The 25,328-nt window shown below is 44.6% G+C and overlaps 1 protein-coding gene across 3 annotated transcripts in view; it reads left to right on the top strand.

The window, feature by feature from the left end:
- The window catches only part of SMYD1 (SET and MYND domain containing 1), a 39,237-nt gene that overhangs the window by 5,697 nt on the left and 8,212 nt on the right, over nucleotides 1-25,328 (top strand). The window contains exons 2-6 of one of the 3 annotated variants that reach the window (XM_025867626.2): nucleotides 9,868-10,044; nucleotides 13,802-14,015; nucleotides 14,965-15,095; nucleotides 17,170-17,208; nucleotides 19,084-19,273. In XM_025867626.2, the coding sequence (XP_025723411.1) occupies nucleotides 9,868-10,044; nucleotides 13,802-14,015; nucleotides 14,965-15,095; nucleotides 17,170-17,208; nucleotides 19,084-19,273 (751 nt within the window). The remainder of the gene's footprint in view (nucleotides 1-9,867; nucleotides 10,045-13,801; nucleotides 14,016-14,964; nucleotides 15,096-17,169; nucleotides 17,209-19,083; nucleotides 19,274-25,328) is intronic. The other 2 variants (XM_073897433.1, XM_025867627.2) reach the window with 2 other exon arrangements.

The raw sequence follows: 25,328 nt of genomic DNA, 5'->3' as shown, positions 1-25,328 counted from the left end.
TCAGCATCGTTATCTTCAAACAAAATCCACAACCAAATAAATTCAGGGCCAATCTGACATAGAATCAGATTTGACCAGGATAGGAATTTAAAGCATGTTTTACAATAATATTGGAGAGCTGCTTCTCCTAAAAGCCATCTACAAATAACGTCTGAACTTTTTTTTTTTTTTTTTAGTTGACAAAAGGGTGAGAACTGAGCACCTTGAGCAGAAGTTACAGAGTCATATTTCTGGTCAAAATGAAGTGTGGAGGGGGTAGTCTAGTTAGAGCTCAAGCCATCTAAGAACTAAGTAGGCCTTGGAAACCTTTACCTTTAGAGGTACCACCTTATAATATATAAAATGTAGTTTTTGCTTTCCACTTCTGAATGGATTTTTATAACTTTGCTATTGCAACTGTTACTGATTTCCATTTTGCATTTTTTTTTGTTTTAAGAAAATTTTGGGACTATTCAAAGGTGTTATGAGTCCCAAACCTTTTCCTGGGTTACCTACAAGCTTTTAGGCCCTTGACACTGAGCCTCTATTGCCTAATGGGAGACCAGGGCTGTCTGGAGATGGAAAGGCTATTTCCAAGGTTGTGTAGTTCCTGATAACAACCTGGCAGAGGTGATGTCCATGGGGAGTGGGGCAATAGAGGGGAATTGGGTCATTTGACCCTGAAGATCCCTTCTTGTGTGAGATTCTGTGGGTTGTACGATTTCTTCAGTATATGTGAAGGACTCCAGTGCAGCACCAGAGGGGTGCTAGGCTAATAGAAATGGAGCTTATTCTGATTATTATTTTATTTTAGCATTAAACACAAGAAATGACATGGAAATGGTGCTCATGAGCACCAAAAATACTATTTGGTGGTTCCTTTTCTTCACAATCCTAGACATCATGAATTTAGAGTACATCTAGCTTTTGGGTTCATGGATCCTTAGCTAGGGAGAGACCTATATTTGGAGGATCAAAGTTTATGTGGATGTGCATCCATGTTTTTTACTTCCAGAGAGAAAGTCTATAGCTTTCATCACTTTCAAAATCACTTTCAACCCAGAAAAAGGTTGAGACCCATTGAATATATTAAATCCTCTCTTACAGGTTGGGAAACAGGCTTAGTGAGGTGACAGGCTGTCCCCAGGTGATATGCAGACGAGTCATAGGGCAGGACTGAGATTCCTGGGATCTTGCCTAGCCATCACTTTTCATTGCCCCCCCACCCCAAGTGGGTCCAACATTGCCTACTTAATTTCTTCTTTTCTTGTCAGTCCCGTTAATAATATTTAGTTGTAATAAAAGAAACGGTACCCATCCATCAATTTCAAAACAATCAGAATCTGGTTCTGGGACCTGAGAAGGGTTAGATCCAGAAACTAATAGGTAAAAAAACAGGAATATACATGTGATTACCCAGGAAGAAAAGTGCTTGTAATAACAAACCAATGTATTTTCTTCCTACCATTGTTGTGACAAATTGCCACAAATTTTAGTGGCTTAAACAACACAAATTTATTACCTTACACTTTTGAAGGTCAGAGATCTAAAATGGGTCTGTAGGGTTATGTTTCCTAGACTTTTCCAGTTTCTACAGGCTGCCTGTATTCCTGGGCTCTATCTTGAAAGCCAGCAGCATTGCATCTTTTCCCCCTCTAACCCCCTGCCTCCTTCTTAAAAGGACCCTTGTAATTACATTAGACCCACCGGGATGCTTCAGGATTATCTCCCCTTCTCGAGGTCCTTAATCGTAATTACATCTGCAAAGTCCCTTTGGCCACGTAGTATAAAATATTCACAGGCCCTAGGGATTAGGACAGTGACATTTTTGGGGGGCTCTCATTCAGCTGATCACAACCAATAAGATGAATTTTCATATTAATCCAACTCATCACAGAAGATGTTAAGAAGGATCAAGGATAGTGGATTTTTACAAAAAATTTCTATAGATAGAAACTGGACTGGATCCTCACTGATTCTGTTGAAAGAGTTGAAAGTGCACAGGAGATCATGCATACGTGTGTAGGAAATACCAAATGTAAGAACATAAGAAAAAGTAGAGTACTTTAAAAGAAATTAATGCCAGCCAGGCTTTTTTGAAAATTGGAGAAGTTATGAGCGTCAGATCCACTGGAGACAGCTGGGCTTTTAGCCGCTGTAATTCTATATGGGCCTGTGGGAACACCAGGATTGGCCTGCGCATCCTCCCAACACACTGTGGCCTTGAAACTGACAACGGCTGGGGGGTGGGTGGGTGGTGAGGGCAACTGGTGCTATAAATGGAAATCATTTAATAAAGGGATTAGGGAAATTCCTGAACAGTTAGTTCAGAAAATGAATGAATCACTGTTTGTTATTCAACAGTATTAAACATTTACACTCGATGTTCAGAAAATAAATGAATCACTGTTTGTTAGTCAACTTACAGTCGTTTAACAATTACACGCGATGTTGAGGATAACCATAGCAGATTTAGAAGTATGTCTTTATTTTGTTTTATATTTAAGTAAGCTCTACACTCACAACGCTGAGATCAAGAGTCGCACGCTCTACCCACTGAGCCAGCCAGGCACCCTTAGGAATGTGTCTTTAGTTTGGCACTTTTAGTTGCAGAGGTAAGAGACAGTGAAATGTCACATGACCTGTTACAGGCTGTATTGCTAAATTTTATGAAATAATCCTTAAATGCAGAAGTTTGAGAATAATTGCTTTTTCAATATAAATTAAATCAAATGCCAGGTTGTCCCCACAATGATGTCATCTTAAGTCATGTGCATCTGAAGGTGTGTTTTGAGCATGGGAAATGGGGTTCCATCACAGTCCCAGTGTGGGAAATGCAGACAGGTCTGAGTGGGGTGTGTGAACTTCGTCGTGTGAGTTGTGGCAGAGAAAATCTTGAGAATTTCCACTTTAATATAGAAGAGATGTTAAAAATAAATAGGCAATACCTAGATCTGACCTAAGGAAGCAGTATCACCTAACTTCTTATGCTGAGGTATGTATAGTACAAACATGAATCCAGCAGTGCCCTTACGGGTTGACATAGACCATTTAAAAACAACATTAAGTAGATGCCATGGGGAAAAGGAAAATGAGTCTCCCAACCCTGGGCGTGTGTCTCCTCTCTGCAAAAGTCTTCAGTGGCTCCCCTTTGCCTGCAGAGCAAGGACATACTACTGAGAGTAACATTCCAGGTCCCCCCCCGCCGCACCGTGTCTGGTCATTGTTCCAGCATTATTTCCCAGTGTGGTGTATCCTATGATCTTGTCAGATAGCTACTCCTGTCTCCTATTCATGGCTGCGCCCCCCACATGGACACCTTGACTCAAGCCAGTGCCTCTCCGTGGAAGAACTTGACATTGTCTGAGTACAAACTCAGCCTGTGTTTAGAGGGTCAGAACAGTGCCTCCTCCCCTCGTAGATGACTGACTTCCCAGATTCCTCACCTCCCCCACCTCAGTGTCAGTTTGGTCTCCCTCCCTTGAACCCTGCGGCAAGTTACCTGCACTCCTGGATGGCATGCCTTACCTTGCTTATATGTGTTTATGCCTCAGCTCAGCCTGGGGACTGCTTGAAGGCAAGGTTTGTGTCTTGTTAATCTTTAAGGCCCTCTATTACCAAGTTCAATGCACAGCCCATAGTAGATGCCCAATAAATTCTTGCAAAAGGAAGGTAGAGTGGAAGGAACAAGGAAGGAAGGAGAGAAGGAATTGAAAATATTGTAAAATCCTCTGGGTACTCGAAGGATGGGGTGTTCTTTAACACACGCTCCCTTCCCCTCTGCTTTTGAGGGAAGAGCCCCTGGCAGGCCAAGAGTTTTTTTAGCAGTCCAGAAAGCCAGAGTTGTTGGTTCAGTCCTTTCTGGCTGTGTTTTTGGAGGGCTTGTCCACATTGCAGGCACCTTCTCTTTGCATTTATCTGTCCAGTAACTGGTTGTTTCCATACAAGGAGCTGAGCGGCAGCTGCCCATCCAGCCTCTTGACTCTGACAGATGACATAACCCAGGACAGGACTGCAGAGCAAGGAGTGAGTGGGGACCTGCCGGCCAGGGCAAAGCATGCTCAGGGCTGCAGGCAGAGTTCAAAGGTGGGCTTTGACAGCTTCCTTTGTCCTCTGTGCTGGGCACAGTGGCAGGCAGCAGGAACCCCTATAAGAGTAATACCCCTGTGAGGACAGGGATCACTATTCTGTTGTTGTTGTGAAGGTTTAACAAAGGAGAATTGCTTACAGCATCCCTTTGAAAATTACAGTGTTGTGAAAATGGGAGTTAATATCCTCGGAGGAAAAATGGGGCTTTCCAGAGGTCGCCTGGCTAAGCCTGGCTGGAAGAAGCATCTTTCTCTTGGAACCCAAAAAGTGGTTTTAGGATTTCCTGTCTTCTGGATACTCTCTCTCTCTCTCTCTCTCTCACTGGGGGAAGTAAGTAGGAGGGGAGGTATTTCTGTCAGAGAATTCCCTGCCCCTCCTGCAGGGATTTTCCTCTAGTGGGGAGGTCTTAGTGGATGCTGGAGGCGAGCAGGAGCTCTGAGATCACCTGGCCTGATCCCCTCACGTGACAGATGGGCAGGTGGACCAGGCTGACAGCTCCTGAGCACTCATCTTGTGCAAGGCTCTTTGAGCTGGCTACTTTACATTTCATTTAATCTTTAAAATCACTCAGAGTGGTGGGATTTTGGAACTTCTTTGTAATTTTCTTCTTGCTTGAATTTCTTAAAATAGTAAGCATGTTTCATTAACAAGTAATATTCATCTAAAAGATTTCAAGATCTAGGTGTTGTTATTCCCATTTTCACATAGGGAAACAAAGGCTCAGAGAGTTTAGGGTACTTTCTTGAGGTCACACAGCTGGTAGCTACTGGAATCAGGAGTTGAACCCAGCTCTGACTGACTCCAGGTCTGACCTTCCATAATACCCATTCTGTCACCAATCAGGGAGATGGACACCAGAGGAACAGGATTTTTTTTTTTTAATTAAACTCCCCCTTCCAGGGCAACCCCTTCAGGTCCCCTCCCTCCTTGGGAGCTTTGTCCTATCACTTTGCTATCATTCAATAAACCTTGCTTTGCTGCCCCCCCAAATAAATAAAAAATAAATTAATAAATTAATAAATTAACTTCCCCTTCCTGCCTGCCTGATACTTTTGTGCATACCCCACCAGAAGGAGCAGGTTTTCTCTCATCTCTATATTCTTGTTATTCAAAGTTACAGCTCAGCATCATCTAGGAACTTGTTAGAAATGCAGAATCTCAGGCCCCACTCCAGACCTACTGAATTGGAACCTGAATTTTAACAAGATCTCTGGTGATGTGTATGCACACCCAAGTTCCAGAAGCTCAGCTCTGCTTCAAACACATGCCCCTCCTCCTTCCCAGTTCCAGCCTCATGGCTAAGCCTTAATGGCAGGTGAGGTGATAGAGAGAAAGCTCAGCTTCATCTCAAGGAGATCTCAATTAGGAGACAACTCACAATGCTTTTCACCAGGATTTAAAACTTGACTCTAGGTCCTAGCAAAATTGTAGGATGGATTATAAAACAAGTGTGTGAGCCTGTAGAAAATAGTTTGGATAGTTTGGTGGCTAACATTTGGAACCAACTATGAGTTCACTATAAGAAAAAAAAATCATGCCAAATTAATCACATTTTCTTTTTATGAGAAGTAATTAAAAATTCATTATAGCAAAGTATTTGTAAAGACTCTTGTGAGACAATATGATGGTGAAATGTTGTTGAACTGATAGCTGAGTTGATTAAAGGACTGATAACTATATATATAGTGATTGCAGAGGTCTCTCCATTACCCAGTTTGGGGTGAAGTCTTTACACTGTAGAACAGAGACTCTGTCTCCAGCCTTCTCCTGGTCACAGTGGTTGTTAGTGACTTGGAAGACATGAGGGGCTTTCCACTAGAATTTCTTGTGTACATATTATTGCTATTGTTCATGGCAGATAGATTATTCTGTAATCAGGCCCCATTAGAAGTATATTAAGTCAGTTCATGGGATCCTGGAGGCAGGCTCCAGGACAGAGCTCTTCGAGCCAGGCTAAGAAAATTTGAGCTTCATAAATAGTGTGGACCAAGGACAGGGAAATTCCAGAGGTCCATCTCCAGGGCAGACAGTAAGGAGGTGTCTGCAGAGAATTTAAAAACAATAACAAGACTGACTTTTAAAAACCTGACTAAAAGATTTGTGTTTTCATTATCACCATGCACCAGCAATTCTAAACAATGTCAAGGATAAAATACTCTTCCTTGGAAAAAAAAATCTACATTGGTCTTAGTTCAAAACAATTGCTGTTGCATAAACTTCAAATTAGCACATTTTAAAATCACATATCCCTCAGTAAATATTGTATTCTTCCTGGAAGTTAATCCGGAGGATTCTCAGTCATCTGGTCGACCCCTAACACCCATGCCCTCCACCATGGGTTTGTTGCAAGAGCAAGTTCTTAAGGTTCTCAGTTGCTTGAGCTTGCACAGGCCATGGTTCACATCTCCAGCCCCTGTGTGACTATATCTTCCTGAAGTTTGAATATATTAGAAATAAGTAGAGCCCACAAAGATGAAGCAGCAGAACTTCTGTTATTCTAGGTGACTACCTGGAGTTTGTGGTTTTGTTTAAAATGTGAAACAGAGAAATAGTGTGAGAACTGCAAAGGGTAATATTTGGTAGGTGCAAATTTCAGTTTCCACATGAAATATGTCTATGAATGTGAATATATCTGTATGAATAAAAATATGAGGATGTTATGCTTGAATATTCTAAAAATATCAGTTTGGGTATAAAATGGTAGAGCAGTGGGGGTTTGTTCCCTGATGGGCACACCTAGAGCAGATAGGCATGGAGCTCCAGCATGATCATGCTTACTTCTAACTCTCCCCTCTCCAGGCCATTTCCCTTTCTTTTCTGCCTTGGATTTGTATTCCTAGTCTGGGTCCTGATACCCCAGAGGTGGGCATTTGCTCCTCCTTCCCCTTCCCAACCTAAGACTTGCTTTCAGACTTGTAGATGACTTAGGGCTCAACATACCAATAGAAGTGATGGCAGAATGAAAGTTCAAAATGATCTGGACCGTTTGGGATACTATCAGCTAGGGATAAAGGGGAAGGCCCCCACTTCAGGTTAAAAAAATTCAACATCATGAAGAAATTTTGGGGAGTGGTGGATAGGTTCACCGTCTCGGTCATGGTGATGGTTTCACAGGTATGTGCATATGTCAGAGTCTATCAGGTTAAAGATTTTGGTTATATATGTCAGTCATACCTCAAAGCTATTTAAAAAAATACAGCATCATATGGACACATCGGGGGAAGCTCTACTTGGCTGCAGCACCTTTAAGACAACTTCTAGTGACTAGATTTGTTATTTGATCTTAAATAACTGTGAATTTTTTGCTGAAAAAGTTAATGGAATCACAATGTCCAGATCCAGGAAATGTGAATAGCACTACACCTGGATGCTATACTCTGTTCTGGGCACCATAATTACAAAGCACTGTGACCCAGAATCCACCCTTGAGTAGCCAGGAGACAGAATTTGGAGCCTCACTGGGCAGGCGAGAATTCTAGCACTGAACCACCAGTGCCCCACTGGACCCTCATTGGGATCCAAATTACTTGGGTTCTTCAGCAGTTCAGTCTCTGCTGAAGAACTTCACATTCCTGCCAGAGAATGCCATCTTGACTTGAGGCAGATGTGAGAAATTCATAGCTTCCCATCTCTAGGGATTTGTTGATACGCCTAAATGGTCAGGGTTCCTGCCCATGTGTTGTGTTCTGCTGGAGTGCTCATAGCAAATGACCTTCTCAAGCAGGGAATACCCTCTGTGGCATAGCTATGATGGGCTTCTAGTGTAATTCTGCCCTTCCTCTCTCATTGGGAAAGCTTAAGGGATTGCAGGGGAATGAAGAAGACATTATTATGGGAATAGCCTTGAACCTGCTCTAAACTTGTAAATAACCACCCACCTTCCATGCCTGTATTTCATGATTAATAACAAATTATTAGCAATGCACCTCACAGCAGATGGGGACACAGCAGTGTGTTGAGTTGGCCACCCAGAGACTGAAAACTGGTCTCCAGGAAGCCCAGGACCTAGCTGAGAGCAATAGCCCATGCAGTGCCTTCAGCTTGCCTCTCTACCTGTCTCTGCATTTCTTTTTTTTTTTTTTAAAGATTTTATTCATTTATTTGACAGACAGCGAGAGAGGGAACACAAGCAAGGGGAGTGGGAGAGGGTGAAGCAGGCTCCCCGTGGAGCAGGGAACCCGACCCAGGGCTCGATCTCAGGACCCTGGGATCATGACCTGAGCCAAAGGTAGATGCCTAACGACTGAGCCACCTGGGTGCCCCATATCTCTCCATTCCTTGATACCATCCTGGGACCACAGGGTCTGGCCTTTGAGCTGATCCTTGAGCCTGATGCCCTGGCATTGGCTGCTGGATCTTGCTTGATTGCCCTGCTGCACCCACATTCCTTTGGCTGCAGGGACCCACTGTGGGCACACTGAGACCAGAATGGGACTGTTGAAGGGACTGGGAGTGTTTAACGTTGAGAGAAGAAATGAAGGGGAGTCATAGCAGCGGCCTTCAAAATCTTGAAGCACTGACCTGCCCAGGTCTGTTCCGCAGGACAAGGATCCAGAGAGCCAAATTAGATGACCAAGTATGTTTCTTGGGAAGGCAAATTCGAGCCTATCACAAGGAGGAAATCTGCCACAATTAGGACTGGCCAACAATGGGCTAACTGTTCTTGGAAGCAGTGTGCTCTTTTTCACTATGGGAATTTCAAAAGGGCATGATCAGGGATGGACACAAGGGATTTCTGTACTTGTATGTTCTATTGAAAGTTATTTTTTCAGGTTCTAGAATTCTGTGATTCTAAACGCCCCTGTTTTCCTATACTTTGTGATCCCTCTTTAGACTGTGAGCTCCAGCCCAAGTTTACATACCCATTTTTCCCAGGGAGCTCAGTGCTTCTGTACATACTGCTGAGCTTCTTTTCATCATTTCTCTGCTTCAGTGGCCAGGATTTCTTTTTCCCACGTTGCAGAGATATTGAGATACTGCGCATCATACCAGATTTCACTCGCTCTGAGTTTAAGTTATGTCTTGAAGTACATTTCCTTCACGTTAACCTATGCCCTTTTCTGCCTGAAAGACGGCTCTCACCTGGGAGACACGCAGCTCTCTTGGGAACACTGGGGGCTGGAAGCACAGGGTAGGGAATGTCATCTTCCTACACCTCTCTCCCTCTCCCACTGAGTGGGCAGGCACGATCTTCTGTGTCACTGCCACTTGTTCTCTGAGCCAGGAGAATGCAGTGTATGACCTCGCTGACATCAGTGACCTTGTAATTGTTACTCTTGCAAACCACACAGAACTGTGACATATATCACAAGTCGTGGACCTCATTTTGTGTAAAATATATCATGTTTCATGTTCCCTCATATTGTAGATAGTTAGGAGTTTTATTCTTCAGGGAAAGGGTCATTGCATTTCAAGAATGAGAAGGTCATGTCACACAGAACACTCCTTCCTATGCCATGGTGCCAGGGACCTGTGGCTTTTGGCGAGGGAACCATGAGGAAGTTTCACCCAGTCCCTTGGCCTGGAAGACTTCCTCGGCTCCTCAGGTGTCTGTTCCAGTGTGTTCCAGGAACACCCCATGGGTCCACTATCAAGCCTCCTCATGCAGGTTCACTTGCCTCTGGTGGCTTGTGTATTCCCAGTGCCTACCACGTATGGGTCATAAATCTACACTTGCTGAGTTAAATTGAAAGGTTTATAAGCAGGGTCTAATAGTGTCTCCCACGTTGGGGCCCAATGTCTAGTGCAGTCCTTTTTTGTTGTGCCACCTCAATCACTTGTTTCTCCCTCCATTTCCAGCCTGGTTAACTTTGTGTGCCATACCTGCTTCAAGAGGCAGGAGAAGCTCCATCGCTGTGGACAGTGCAAGTTTGCCCACTACTGTGACCGCACCTGCCAGAAGGATGCTTGGCTGAACCACAAGAATGAGTGTTCAGCCATCAAGAGATATGGAAAGGTGCCCAATGAGAACATCAGGTCAGAGCTGGGCCCTGGGTTGGTACTTAGGATTCCCAAATGTCAGGTGGGGAAAGGCCTTAGTGATGAGCATTCCCAGGCCCAAGGAGGCCAGGCTGAGCGCAAGTCAGAATAGAGCCTCAAGGAGACTGGAGGGGGCACTTCTGTGTCTGGGAGCCCATCTAGAACTGGGTATCTGCAGCAGCCATTCCAGTCCACAGCGACTGGCTGGAGCTGGCTACAGACCTATTCTCAATGGCTCCCTAGTGTTTAATTAAAAAAAAAAAAATTGATCTGCCAATGTTTAAAAGACTGGGAAATTCCACATTAAAAAAATTAGGATTTCTGGTTTCTATTGAAAAAAAATCTGAAGATTTGGCAAAATGAGCCAGAGCTCAATAGTAGTGGCTACCTTTAAAAAATGAAGAGCTGTTTTAAAAAAAGTTTTTATTTAAATTACAGCTAGTTAGCATAGAGTGTAATATTAGTTTCAAGTGTACAATATAGTGATTCAGCACTTCCATCCATCAGCCAGTGCTCATCACAACAGGTGCCCTCCTCAGTCCCTATCACACATTTTCCCCATTACCCTCCCTCCCCCTGGTAGCCATCAGTGTGTTCTCTATAGTTATATAGCAGCATATCGGCAATCATCAAATTATGGAAGCAGCCCAGGTGTCCCCTGACTGAAGAATGAACAAGGAAGATGTGATATATATATGCACATATACAACAGAATATTACACACCCATAGAAAAGAATGAAATCTTGTCTTTTGCAACGACATGGATAGAGCCAGAGAGTATTATCCTAAGTGAAATAAGTCAGAGAAAGACAAATACCATATGATTTCATTCATATGTGGAATTTAAGAAACCAAACAAATGAGCAAAGGGAAAAGAAAGAGAGAAGCAAACCAAGAAAAAATGCAGAGCTTTTCAAGCACCACGGACCACTGGTCCCTGGGCTTGTGCACACTGCCCTCTGCACTCATTACACGCAAAAGGCATTTGCAACAGTTAGTGGCGACCCCGGGTGGCTGTGGCCAGAAATCTCAGGGCCAACACCACCAGGTAGGACTGTGGGTCAGTGCTTGGGAAGTGAGGGTGGAGAGCAGAAGAGATGTGGAAGGTCAAGCTGGGAGCATTTCACTGGGTGTGTAGGGTGTGAAGTTAAAGTACAGAATGGAATCATCATATCCTAGAAATTTTTAAGAAACTACAAAATGAAATGGCTCAGTCAGTCAGCCTCCCCATCCCCCTTAGTTCCATCTGTTGAACTCCTGCTTCTTTAAAAAAATGTTCTTTTTGGGGTGCCTGGGTGGCTCAGTTGGTTAAGCATCTGCCTTCGGCTCAGGTCATGATTCCAGGGTGCTGGGATCAAGTGCCTCATCGGGCTCCCTGCTTGGTGGGGAGCCTGCTTCTCCCTCTCCTTCTGACTGCTGCTCCCCCTGCTTGTGCTCTTTCTGTCTTTCTCTGTCAAATAAATAAATATTTTTAAAAAATGTTCTTTTGTAATTTTATTTTAATTTTTTAAAAAAATTCAGCTTTATTGAGGTATAATCGACATAAAAGATTGTTTAAGATATTTAAACTGTACATCATGGTGACTTGATATATGTGTACATTGTGAAAGGATGCCCCCCATCTAGTTAATTAACACATCTATCACCTGACATATTCATCCTTTTTATTTTTAAGGGAGAACGTTTATGTTCTATTCTCTCAGCAGATTTCAATGGTACAATATGGTGTTATCGACTATAGTCACCATGTTTTATATTAGATCCTCAGACCTTATTCATCTTATAGCTGAAAGTTGGTGCTTTTACTAGCCTCTCCCTGTTTCTTCAACTCCCCAGACCCTGGCAACCGCTTTTCTCTGTTTCTCTGAGTTTGACTTCTTTCTTTTTCTTTCTTTCTTTCTTTCTTTCTTTCTTTCTTTCTTTCTTTCTTTCTTTCTTTCTTTCTTTCTTTCTTTCCTTCCTTCCTTCCTTCCTTCCTTCCTTCCTTCCTTCCTTTTCTTTCTTTTTTTCTCTCTCTCTTTCTTTCTCTCTCTCTTTCTCTCTTTCTAAGATACCATATATAGCAGAAACCATGCAGTTTTTGTCTGTGTCTGATTTGTTTCACTTAGCATAATGCCCTCAAGGTCCATCCATGCTGTCTTAAGTGGCAGGATTTTCTTCATTCTCATGGCTGAATAATATTCCATTATGTATGTTTACTGCATCTTTTTTATCCTTTCATCCATTGATGGACACTTAGGTTGTTTCCATATCTTGGCTCTTATGAATCATGCTGCAGTAAACATGGGAGCGCAGATAGTTCTTCACTATCATACTTAGTCTTTAAAGCCCAGAGTAAATGTTACCTTCCATGATGGGGAGCTCACTAGCTTTATCTGCATAGTCCCACTTCATAGTTTCTTCTGATACTGAGTTGAAATCTGTTTCACATTTGTCTTTACCCTCTAAACTTTGTGGCCATTTCCCTAATATTTAGAGGTAACAGACACCTTACCCGAGCCTTATTTTCTCCAGTGCTATCCTGAGCTCCATGTGGAGATACCTTGGTTCCCAAGCACCTGGGATCCCCAGCAGGGCATCTTTGCAGAAATGACTCTGTGACCCAAACAAGAGGAGAATTGGGCCTGTTCTTTGCCAAGGGGGTCCCTCAAGGACTGGATTTGCCTTAGGCCACAAGCCCCTTGAAGGTGCCTGGCCAGTATGCATTCAACGAGTAGCTGAGAGTTCCCAAAATGTACCCCAATCATAGGCTTCATCTTGTGGGCCTGGGCTGCCTAACAATTAACAAGGGGACCCTCATTGTCCTCAAGATGAAGTGCACCCCTATCTCACACTCAATGCCCTGTGCTCTCCAGGGTTCCCTCCATCCCACCTTGCCTCCACTCCTCCTCCAGAGCTCTGTGCCCCAGCTAGGCCAGCTCCTCCCTGCTTCCTGCATATGCCCAGGCTCTGGCTGCCTCCGAGCCTTTGCTCCCACTATTTACCCACCTAGATTATCTTTCCCACCTCTTTCTCTAATCACTAAGACTATAAATAAGTTCACACACATGTGGACATCCATTACATTACTTTGTCTTCCAAATACCACATCAGGGGATGTGTATTATCTCTCTTGGGGCTAAGTTCAGGGAGGTTCAAATGAATTACCCAGAGTCACACAGTAATTGGAAACAGACTTGAACCCAGGTTGTTAGACTCCTTCTCCAGTGACCATCTCAGTTAGCCATACTATCAGGAGAGACCCAGGCTGCCACACTTCCGTGTCCCTAAACCCCTTTCATGGTCTCACAGACCCCATGTGACCTGGTTCCTGCCCGCCTCTCTGCCTTTATTTGCTCTCTTTTCCTCACTCCCTATACTCCAGCCACCTTGGCCTTCTTGCTGTTTCTCCATTGTGCCAAGCTCATTCCTTCTTCAGGGTCTTTGTACTCACTGCTCCTTTCCCATCTGCACAGAGCCTGCTCCTTCTGTTCATTCCATTTTCAGCTCAAGTGCTCCTCTTCTGTGTCACCTCCCCTGATCACCTTGGCTTCCCTTCCCCAGCCACTCTCTATCATGTTACCCTATTTTATTCTCTGCATAACACTTAACACTAGTTTAAATTTTTAACTTAGGTCTCCCCTACTATAAAAAGCTCCATGATAAAAGAAATTCCGTCTGTATAGTTCAACACTGCCTGGCATGCAGTATGTACTCGGTAAGTGTCTGTTGAATGAATGAATGCGCCAGGCATCCCTGTGCCCCTGTCCACAGACTGGCGGCCCGCATCATGTGGCGGGTGGAGAGAGAGGGAACCGGGCTCACAGAGGGCTGCCTGGTCGCTGTGGATGACCTGCAGAACCACGTGGAGCACTTTGGGGAGGAGGAGCAAAAGGAGCTGCGGGTGGACGTGGACACTTTCTTGCAGTACTGGCCTCCCCAGAGCCAGCAGTTCAGCATGCAGTACATCTCACACATCTTCGGAGTGGTATGGTTCCTCATGATGTGGCGGGGGGGGGGGGGGGGGGGGGGGGACAGCGGGGGTTCGTCAGCCAAGACGTGTTCAGGGGCTGCCGGGGGGGGGGGGGGGGAGGCTGAGAGAAGGACTAGAGGGAACAGAGGCCTAAAGTAGAGAACTTTCATTGCCTTTCTGTTTTTCTGGCCATGCTTACTAGGAAGTCATTCCCTCCCTCTTGGAAGCTGGCATCCCATGCACAAACTATTTGTTATCTCCAAATGGTAGATTTGGATAGAAATTTACCTTCTTGTTTATCTGCACTTTCTACTTGTTCTCCTGTCCATATCAAAAGCAAAGACCCAATCACCATCCCTTGTTGCCCACCAGTCACTTTGGAAGTAAGACCATTCCTTTTCCCAGATCTGGTGGGCAGGATAATGGAGAGCCTGTAGCCATGGGCTGTGGACATCAGGGAGAGGAGAGGAAGGACTTTTGGAGAGTGCTGCCTTCGTCTAGCAAAGCCAGACCTCTTGTAGCCATAAGAGTCCAAGAGGTGGGGATAGGAGCCTAGTGGATTGCAGGCTCAGGCCACATAACACCCCCACCCCTACACACACAGACACACTGAGTAAGGCAGAGCAGAGCAGAGAGAGGAACCAAGATAGAGACTGGGGAAGACTCATGTGAGACCCATACAGAAAAAGGGGGAGACTTCTCAGAACGAACATTTCTGTCTTCGGCCTTTGTAGAATAAAGCTACCCTAAACTTCCGAGGTGGCTTTCATTTTAGCAAGTATGGTACTCTCCCAGGGTGCTTATCTTGAGGGTCCTTTGGAGTGACCTGGAGAATAGGAGACTCTCTAAGCATCTCCAGGATGAGACTGAGTCTTCCATTTTCTTGAACTTTCAGCAGCCAGGATGGTGTTCTGTCTTTGATCTATGTGTGTTAACTGACTCTTTCATCTTTTCTTCTGGGTAGATTAGCTGCAATGGCTTCACGCTCAGTGACCAGAGAGGCCTGCAGGCAGTGGGCGTGGGCATCTTCCCCAACCTGGGCTTGGTGAACCACGACTGTTGGCCCAACTGCACCGTCATATTTAACAATGGCAAGTGAGTATGTCTTTAACTGGGGATGGTGTGATGGGGATGGGGAGACCTTATGGTGTTTTCTCCACTTGACCTAAACCAAACTATGGAACCTGAACTTGCATGGGTTTTTACTGGGCAGCAAATAGAAATTTCATTTTAGAATCATTGTGGATTGCTTCTCAGCCTTTTGGCTAAGATCAAGTGTAGAATCATTGTGTATGGGAGAAAGGTAATGATGAAGATAGCAAAGAATTCCACATGGGTAATTTCTGAGTCTTTGCATGTTTCTGGAGGCTGCCTAGGTATGTTAGGTAAACCTTTGACTACTGTTTTAAAGCTTGAAGCCTGGGATTATCTATCTAGAGGTCACTGCAGAACAGCATCAGCTGTGAAGGTGCTTGGCAGGAGCATATATTAGCCAAGGTCCCAGCAGAAATCAGAAGGCACACTCAGAGTTTACCCAAAGAGAATTTAATAACAGGACAATCTACAGAAGTAAGGGTAAAGTTTAAGAAACTAATAAGGAATGGTGAGATGTCCGGAGTTTAGCAATAGTATGAAACCATTACTGCCTCTAGACCTAGAGGGGCAGGTGTACTGTTCCTGCAGCTGGTGAGAGCTGCAGCCATGGGAAAGGTTCCTTTCTTCACCCCCCTCCCAATAGCTTGGCTGTACTGGTAGAGAAAGCAGCCACTGCTGGATCCATGGTGAGGCAGAGAGGGAGCCAGGAGACTAAATACCCCAACCTCTCTCTCTTCCCACTTTCTGATCTCCTCCCATTGGCCAAACTCCAACCAGAAGTCAGACAGCAAAGGACCCTGAGTGATGAAGCCCTTTAGAAGCCAGTACCCCTCATCTATCACTTCAAAGGCACAGATCAGGGGACAGAAGGACAAAGAATGTGTCTTGGGGGTGGGCACAAGTGGAGAAGTCAGCAAACAGGAAGAGACCCTGTTGTCCATGGCTCAGGGCTGGGGGGATTTGGAGGAACAAAACCTAAGCAGTAGTACTTATTTTGCTCTTAGAGATGAGACAAGTTTTCATGACAGATGCGAGTCATCTCTGAGCCATCAACAATGGGCAGGTTTCCCCCCCAAAACTTCCTGAAAACCAGAGACAATGGTTTCTGGTTCTCAGTCAGGAATCAAGCCTAAACCCCAATCTACAGGGACTCTGATTCCCCTTTTCCTTCCTATTTCTGGAAGCAAGGGCCTGCATGACACCAGGCTCTTGAGCAAGTGAGAAAGTCACTCAAGACAGAGAAGTTTATTTTGGATCCAAATGATAATTTTCCCCCAGCATTTACAGTTCCCTTCCTAAACCTCATGGAATCCTCCTCAGAGGGGCTGTTGTCCCAGGTTAGCCTGGTTGCTGAGGATCAAATTTAGCCACATATGGGGCTGGTCTTTCAGGATGCCACTCCCCCAAGCAGTGGTGACCCAGGGCTCCCCTTGTCACTGCACGTGACAGCCACAGGAGCCTGGGAGCCCTTTCTTCAGATCATTTCTGGTGTCTGCTCTGGCTTTGCACCCACTAATTTTGAGCAGCCACATTTTACCTGGCTTCTTGGCTGTTGTGCAAGAGAAGGTGACTTTGCAGTCACAGCCTGGCTGCCTGCCATAATGGAAAGAACCCAATTCTAACCCCAACAAATTTTATATACGACCTGTGTGACCTAACCAATTTCCACACACAGTTCACACAGCCCCCAAGATAGACGTCAAAGAGGCAACACTTATTCGGCCAAGATGCTTCTGAGTGAGATAACAATAGCATCCCGTTACATTTTTTGGCACCTACCTTTAAATGCACTGTCTCATGGCAATCCCATTTGCCAGGTTACGGTTGAGAACACTGAGCCCAGGAAAGGCTGAGGACCTTTGAACCCAGAACTTCTCTTCCAAAGCCAGTGCACTTTCCACTATACCAGGCTGCGTCTTGTCAAGTGAGCCCAGCTGGAAGGGGCTGGGATATAAAGGTGGTTGTGATGGCCAAAATTTTGATTGCGTCAGCTGGGATGCTGTGCCCCCTTGCTAGCTGTACTGGACTGGCCAATGGTAATGATTTCCATTTGGGTGTCTGTTTTGTCTTTCAGTCATGAGGCAGTGAAATCCATGTTTCACACCCAGATGAGGTGGGTCAGTCTTTGCAAGCATCCCTACTCCTCTGACCCATCTTCCTCACTTGCCCGGTTTGCTGGGGCCACACCTTCCTGGGACTCCGTGGCTGCTCTCTGGCTGTAATGTCCTCCTGCATCCCCAGAGTCTCATCTTTGCTGAATGCTGTATTTTAAATGCATATATATGAATCATTTTGTTCCTCACCCACCCACTCCCTGCTGTGCCTTTGCTTTCCTTTGCTTCTTCTCTTCCCCATCTTTCACACCTTACTTCTCTCACTCCCCCAAGCATGACGATTCCTTCTAGTCCACACCACCTTAGCAAAGCCCACACTGTCTCTCAAAGTCTTGCTTATCATAAAATGAGGACTGCTGATGTTATTGACCTACTAAAGGACTGTGTTTGTTTATAACCCCCAACTTCCCACCCAGACTGGCTTCTGAAAATAGCACCCATAATTGTGATATTTTTGATAAATATTTATTCACACTTTTCTGTTTACTGCTTCTGGCCAATTGTGAATTAGTGGTTTAGGTTAGATTTTGCTTCAATTTTTCTTAATGACAAATAAATGGCCCCAGATGGGTCTTTCTCTCAAGTTTGGTTTGAAAGTACTTGAAAGGCTCTTTGGATTAAGAACAAAGCTCTGCGTGGGAGTTTGGGCTCTGGGAAGGCAGGGATAGAAGTGGTTGGTGCATTGGAGTCTGTGTCGGCCTGCATTGCATGTAACTTTAGATGATTCCCATCATCCCCTGGGTGTTTGGTTCCACATCTATAGAGCAAAGGTCAAGATGAGAGCGTCTCTAGGGACTTTCCTGGTTCTAAGTCTCTGTGGCTCTGGGCTGCATTTCTCATCTCTCCAAGGAATGCTTAAATAAATTGTCCATGTGTGGCTCAATTAGCTGAACTCTAGAATTGCAGGGCGTTAGAGATGGAAGAGGGAGAATGAAGTGGTGGTCACTATTCGTCCCCTGATCCCCAGTTCCGAGTTAGATAAAAAGGAGCATGCATATTTTCGTGTTTGAGTGATATTAAATCAATTTGGTTTTGAAAATTCTCTTAACACGATTGAAATAATTTGAGATATTCTGAAACCTTGCAAGAATTGCCTGAATCATGATGGGAAGCAAAGCTGCTAGAAGTCCTAACTCAGCTGGTACTGAATCACTGTTGAATACCACGATGGAGCTGTGCCTGGAGAAGGGGTTGGTGGGGGCAGACCTGCTGACTTACCCCACCAGGACCAGACACCAGAGATCCACACTCAACACTGGCCCAGGAATTGGCCACATGGAACTATTTAGAATACTGGCAGAGCTCTAAAATCAAGGGCTTTGGTGTATCTCCTTTCCTGCACATGGCAGACCCAGGAGGCAGACTGAGGACAGTCCAGGGCTAGAGCCGTATGGTGAGGTGAAGCATGAATGGCACTTGATTTCTGATCTTGACTGTTGCCAAAGTGCTGTGGGACCTCAGGGGAAGTTCCTTCCCGTCTCTGGGTGGCAGTGCCCTCCCTTGTGAAATGGGGAGGTTGACCCCCTTGGTTGCAGGCAATCAGTAGCCAAACTGTACAGGGATAATTGCAGGCATGGAAGTTATGTACGGCCTTATGACCAGGCCCAGCCCTCTACCTGGAATCTATTTAATTGGATTTCAGAGCAATTAACTAAATGGAGCCAATTTGATTGTTACGATGAATAGAACAGAATTATCCAGAAAACTGTCCTTTAGGTCACATTTCCCTTTTATTTAGGGGGGTGGGGAATGGGAGTTTTCTCAGAGTGCTAGTGGAAGCTGTCTTTGAGACTCAACTCCTAGAGACCTTGAAGAGCAGAAACCCCACTCTGTTGGCCCTGGATTTGACTTCCTCTTTCCTTTACCCTCTTCAGAATTGAGCTCCGGGCCCTGGGCAAGATCTCAGAAGGAGAGGAGCTGACAGTGTCCTATATCGACTTCCTTAATGTCAGCGAAGAGCGCAAGAAGCAGCTGAAGAAGCAGTACTACTTTGACTGCACGTGTGAGCACTGCCAAAAAAAGCTGAAGGATGACTTGTTTCTGGGGGTCAAAGATGACCCAAAGGTACACGCAGGCTGCTACTGGGGTATTTGCAGTCCACTTCTCCAGGAGCTGGTGAGGCTGGAGGTCACCGCCAATCAGCGCACCCTGGCTGCTAGTTCCTGGAGGACCAGCCTATAACTGTTGGAAAGGTGCTACGGGGTGGTGGACAGAGCACTGATGACAGGTCCCAGCTAGCGTCCTGGCAAGCCACCCCTTGCCAGGAGTTTGCATTGGGAAGTTGCTCAGTTTTCTCATCTGTAAAATAGGAATGATAGCACCCACCAGAAGGGGTTGTTAAGAGGAATGAACAAAATAATACGTGTAAAGGGAGTGGCATATAGGGTAGGCACTCTTTGCCCTTTTGCTGGTTAAGTAATGCTGAGAATTTCATTTATTGAGACCAGATGGGCAAAGAGATTAGTTGCTTGGTTATCACAAAGATATTCCTAGTCCCCTTGAATGGGTAATGGACATTGGGCAATGTGGAGATTAGTTCGTATGCTTAACTCCTGAGTAGCCTGTTGCCTGGTTGATGGTGAGACCGTTGAGCAACTGAAGGGTTTTGGAAAGGGATGTCAGAAGCTCAGCTAAGCTGGGAGAGTGACCAGCAATGGTATAAACAAAAGGCTAAAACTGGACTCCTCCTGTTCCATTTTCCACCATGGAAAGGTACACAGGTGGAGGGTCAGGTGGATCAGCACAGATGTGTGTGGGGGTCTTCTCACTGCTGAGGGGCTCAGAACAAAGGGCTCCAGCACTTTTATGGTAAGGTAGAAGGCGTGGGGGAAGGGCTAGGAGTGGAAAAGTGCTGGGTACTGAGTTGGAGTGAGAGTGTCTTCAAGTTTCCCTCCTCCTCCCCTGTAAGGCCTAGGAATGAAGGCCCCTGGCTAGGAATGAAACTGTGCAAAGAACATGAGCAGCAGAGGGTACCTGGGTCCTTGACTGGGCCTCCCAACAGGCTCTGAAGGGAGGGTACTTTCCCCCACAGACATGCCAGGTAGAGCCTTTGTAATTGTCTGTGGTCAGGTCTGAAAAATTACACATAGGTTTTTAGCCAGGAGCTGGACTCCTGTGGGGAGGCTATCTGAGCCCTTCTCTGTAACCCACAGTCCACTAGTACATTTAAGATACAGATACACAAATATGCTTCTTGATGTACTTAACTTCTGCATTGTGCGTGTGGGCAGAAGTTTGCCTCTGATTAGAGCAAAGACTATAAGCAGATGGTGGGGCCACTCTCGATTAATTCATTACTCAATGCTATCAGTGCTAATGTTCAGATAACACTATTTCCCGACTTGATTCATTTCTCTTGTTCATCCTCTGGCTATTCTAGACTTTTTTTTTTTTTTTTGCCACTAACTTATTTTTTTAAAGATTTTATTTATTTATTTGAGAGAGAGAGGGAGAAAGACAGTACGAGTGGGGGAGAGGGGCAGAGGGAGAGGGAGAAGCAGACTCTGTGCTGAGCAGGGAGCCCAAGATGGGGCTCGATCTCAGGACCTCGGGATCATGACCTGAGCCAGAGGCAGACGCTTAACCAACTGAGCCGTTCAGGTGCCCTGCCACTAACTTATTTTTATTCTTAAGATATAATATTTTTTACTCTTTGCCCAAGCAGTTCTACTTCTAAGAATTTACCCAGCAGAGTTACTTGCATATGTGCACAAAGGTATGCATATAAAGAGATATATTGCAGCATTATTGAGAACACAGATTGAATAAAACCTAAATAACCACCAATAGGGAAATATTTAAATTAAATTACCTTGCAGTCACTAAAACCAATGACGTAGATTTTTGTGTACAAATATGGAATGAGCTCTATTTCTTAAGGGAAAAGAATTAGGGGCCAAACATTGCCATTGCATTAGTTCGCTAGGGCTGCCATAACACAGTACCCCAGAGTGGGTGGCTGACAACAGAAATGTGCTCTCTCCCAGTTCTGGAGGCTGGCAGTCTGAAATCAAGATATTGGCAGGGTCAGTTCCCTCTGGGGCCTTTGAGGGGAGGCTCTGCTCCGGCCTCTCTCCTTGGCTCTCAGATAGCTGTCTTCTCTCTGTGTCTCTTCACATTGTGTGTCTCTTTCTCTTCACCTGGTATTCTTTTTAGAGGGACACTAGTCATATTGAATTAAGGACCCACCCTACTCCATTATGACCTCATCTTAACTAATTAAGTCTGCAGTGACCTCTTTCCAAAAAGATGCATCCTGAGGTACTGGGGGTTAGGACTTAACATATGAATTTTGGGAGGATGCAATTCAACCCACAACACTGTGTATGCTGCCATTTATAAAAAATAAAAGGGACACCCACTCTCTCTCTCTCTCTCTCTCTCTCTCACACACACACACACACACACACACACACACACACAGATTCATGCATACATATGCCTATGTAAGCATAGTCAGGCTGGATACAGACATAAGGAGGAGGAGAAGGCTGTAAGCAATAGATCAATGATGCTTGGTGTGGACAAGCTGAGACTCACCCTTTCCAGATAGGATACAAAGGAGTTGAGACCCATGGATTATTATGGGTTTTTTTTTAAGATTTTATTTATTTATTTGAGACAGCGAGAGTGCAAGAGCCCGTGCATGAGCGGGGTGGAGGGGCAGAGGGAGAGAGAGAAGCAGACTACCCACTGAGCAGGGAGCCCGATGTGTGTGGGGGGCTCGATCCCAGGACCCTGGGATCATGACCTGAGCTGAAGGCAGAGGCTTACCCGACTGAGCCACCCAGACACCCCTAATGTGGTTTTTTCTGTAGGAACAACCTTCTTTTCACAAAGTCAAAGGTTCTGTATTCTGGCAAATGTATATTGGCATGTATGTGCAGGGCACCAAGCACAGTACCATAGGAGCTACAGAAAAGAATTAGCTCCTGTGTCCACCCTTACCCTGACGTTCTAGAACCTGTGGGATAATGTGTGTTTTATCTGCAAGCCAGCCAGTCTTCCTTCCTGATATGTGGCCCTGAGTATTTGTTTCATAACTTGCTCCCACCACTACTTAATTTTTTGTTAAGAAACCAGACTCTTTTCTCCCTTTCAAAGTTAAATGTGTACAGTAACCTGGAGAAAAATCAAAACCAAATATTTAAAAAATGAGAAAATAACACCAAAATGTAGAACATTCCCCTCAACTGTAGCTTTGGAGCCTCCTTGTTTAGGTTGCTTAGGTTTTTCTTTTTCTCTCTCCCCAGCCCTCATCCCTGGTTTTCACAATAAGAATATACTAGTTTTTCAAGGTTGGGGAACCAGCATCCTTCTTTTGCTCTTCTCTTCCTCTTCTAGTTCCTCTTCCTCCAGTTGCTCCTCCCCTTCTGCAGACTCCTCCCCCTGTGCTGACTCCTCCCCTTCCTCCTCTAGCCTTCCTCTGGCTCCTTCTCCACTGGCATTTCCCCCTGCTCCAGCTCCTCACTCTTTTCCTCCTGGTTGTCTATTTACTTTGTGCTTCTAGGGAGGGGAGTCTCTCTCTGTAGGGTTCCTTAAATCCTATCTACAGATCATGCTTTCCTCCTGCCTTTACTCTGAAAAGTGGAGCCAAGTGGAATAGCCCCATTTCCTTTCTCAGAATAGCTTTATCACATGTTGCACATGTAATTAACAACCTTCTAGCCAGGTTGCTTTGAGAATCTTGGCAGTTGCCTCCTTGAAAAAAATTTGACTCACTTCCAAAGCTTGAAGTAACACTCTTCCTTACAACATCAAATTGAACAAGACTTTTTATTAACATCTGACCACTTGGTATTCTCCAACTCTACCCTGCAAGCTATCAATTACTCCAGAAGATTCACTAAGAATTTTGAGTTTTAAAGATGATGGAACTTACAGTAGATTAGAGACTAGTGGGCATACACTAGATTGATTTTATGAGCCTCTGTTTGGGCAACAAGCTATGGATGACACCAAAAATCTAGGTTTGGCAGACTACGGGGACACCTCTGGACTAGCAGTTATAGAGCTCTGTACAACCAGGTGAGACATGGACCCCCTCTTACTTATGTGCTTGATTCAGATGAGTTTAGGAAAGTGAATATGCACTTAAATGACTTGTCTGGAACCAAGACAAGGTCCAAGTTAACAGAAGGCTAAGTAGTACTCTGGGGCTAGAAGATAGCCAGAAGCCAGAAATCTCAGCCATATCAAAGATCAAGACAAAGGTGAGGTCAGGAGTGAGGCCTGTGAGCAGAAGTCATAGCAGTGGTGGATGCATCAATGGTTGGAGTCAGGCCATGTGGCAAGTATAGGTAGATGTGCAGAGGCCAGATACAGAAGGAAATGAGGATAGTTAAAGTTGTGGGGATAGTCAAGAACTCCACAGAAGCCAAAGTAAGTGAGGTGAGTAGAAGCGTAAATAGAAAGCCCGTTCCTTTAGGAGATCCTAACCCAGAAGTAAGCTCTCCTGCCGGCGGCCTCTCATACTGCAAGGTGGACACTGCAGAACTGGCTCAGGACAGCTGGGAGACTAAGGGAAGATCCCGATCTCCATCTATTAAGGGAGTATGTTTTTAAGGGAACAAATGCCCATCCTGTTACTTTTCGGTAGTTTAGTGAAGGTGACCTCACAAAACAATGTAAGCAGCAAATCTAAATGGAGCCATGAACTCAATTCCTTATAGTGAAAAATTTGGAAAACTGGAGGCCTGGTGAAATAAATTATTCTGGCTTTATACAGTGGAAAATGCTACAATTATTAAAAGTGGTGATATATTTTTATATTGGTATGGAAACTATCCATACCTACTGAGTGAAAAAACAGACCATAGACAGAGATCTGGTCCTCTTCCAGTTAGAAGAAATATTTGGTGCTCTTGGCATATACACACATGCATGTGCACACCTACAGGAATGCAGTTCAGCCAGTACATACTGATAAGGCTGTAATTGACATGCTTGCTGTTTATGGTCAGTGTCTGTTCTGATTGGTCAGTGCCTTTCCTGTGCCAGTTGTTAAATATTTTAAATATTATTCCCGTATATATGCATTGGAAAATATTCCTCAAAATGCTGTGTTCATCTTTGGGTGGATTCTAGGGATTTCTATTTTTATTCCATGCTTTTTTCGTATATTTTAATTTTTTAGCTTCCATGTGTAAGTTTTATGGTCCAAATAAATAATAAAGTTATTTTCACTTTGGAAGAAAGTTTTATCAGATTTGCATAAGCAAAAGAAAAAAGAAAAAAAGTTAATTCTAGAAAAGAGTTTCTGATATGGATGAGCACAGCAAGTAAACTTTTTCTTTGGACATTGAGAAGTTTGGCACTTTTTCTTCAAAATTATGATGCCCTTATGGGCTTTTTAATTAAGGTACCTCTTTCCCTGAAATAATCAAAACCTCATTCTTTAAAAATAAGATCACTAGAGGGGCACCTGGGTGGCTCAGTCCATTAAGCGTCTGCCTTCGGCTCAGGTTATGATCCCAGGGTCCTGGGATCGAGTCCTGCATCAGACTCCTTGAACAGCAGGGAGTGTCTGCTTCTCCCTCTGCCCCTCGCCCTGCTCATGCACCTGCTCTCTCTCTCTCGCAAAAATAAATAATAATCTTAAAAAAAAAAATAAGATCACTAGAGGGGTACCTGGGTGGTGCAGTTGGTTAAGTGTCTGACTGTTGGTTTTGGCTCAGGTCAGGATCCCAGGGTCATGAGATCAAGCCCTGCATTGGGCTCCATGCTCAGTGCAGAATCTGTTTATGACTCACTCTCCCTCTTCCCCTCCCCCCTCAAATAAATAATTAAATCTTAAAAAAGAGAAAAGACCACTAGACTCCTCAGGCAAACGCTGTAAGCCTAATGAATTCGGATTTCACAGAGACAGCTGACAAAACTCTCGCATGATATCACATGGTCAAGACAAAGAAATAGGAACTGGATGCTAAGATATTTTGAAAGGATTTAAATGCCCACAGCCACAAGTCCCCTTTTTAATGAACTCCAACGGCAAGCTGGAAAAGGATTTTTGTTTTTTTTAAACTTTTTTTTTTAAGATTTTATTTATTTGAGAGAGAGAGAATGAGAGAGAGAGAGCACGAGAGGGAAGAGGGTCAGAGGGAGAAGCAGACTCCCTGCT

This window comes from Callorhinus ursinus, unplaced genomic scaffold (genome assembly GCF_003265705.2).
Source record: "Callorhinus ursinus isolate GAN/ISIS: 27379988/994484 unplaced genomic scaffold, GSC_fseal_2.0 scaffold10, whole genome shotgun sequence".
In the NCBI taxonomy this organism is placed as follows: Eukaryota; Metazoa; Chordata; class Mammalia; order Carnivora; family Otariidae; genus Callorhinus; species Callorhinus ursinus.
This window is presented reverse-complemented; position numbering and strand designations above follow the sequence as displayed.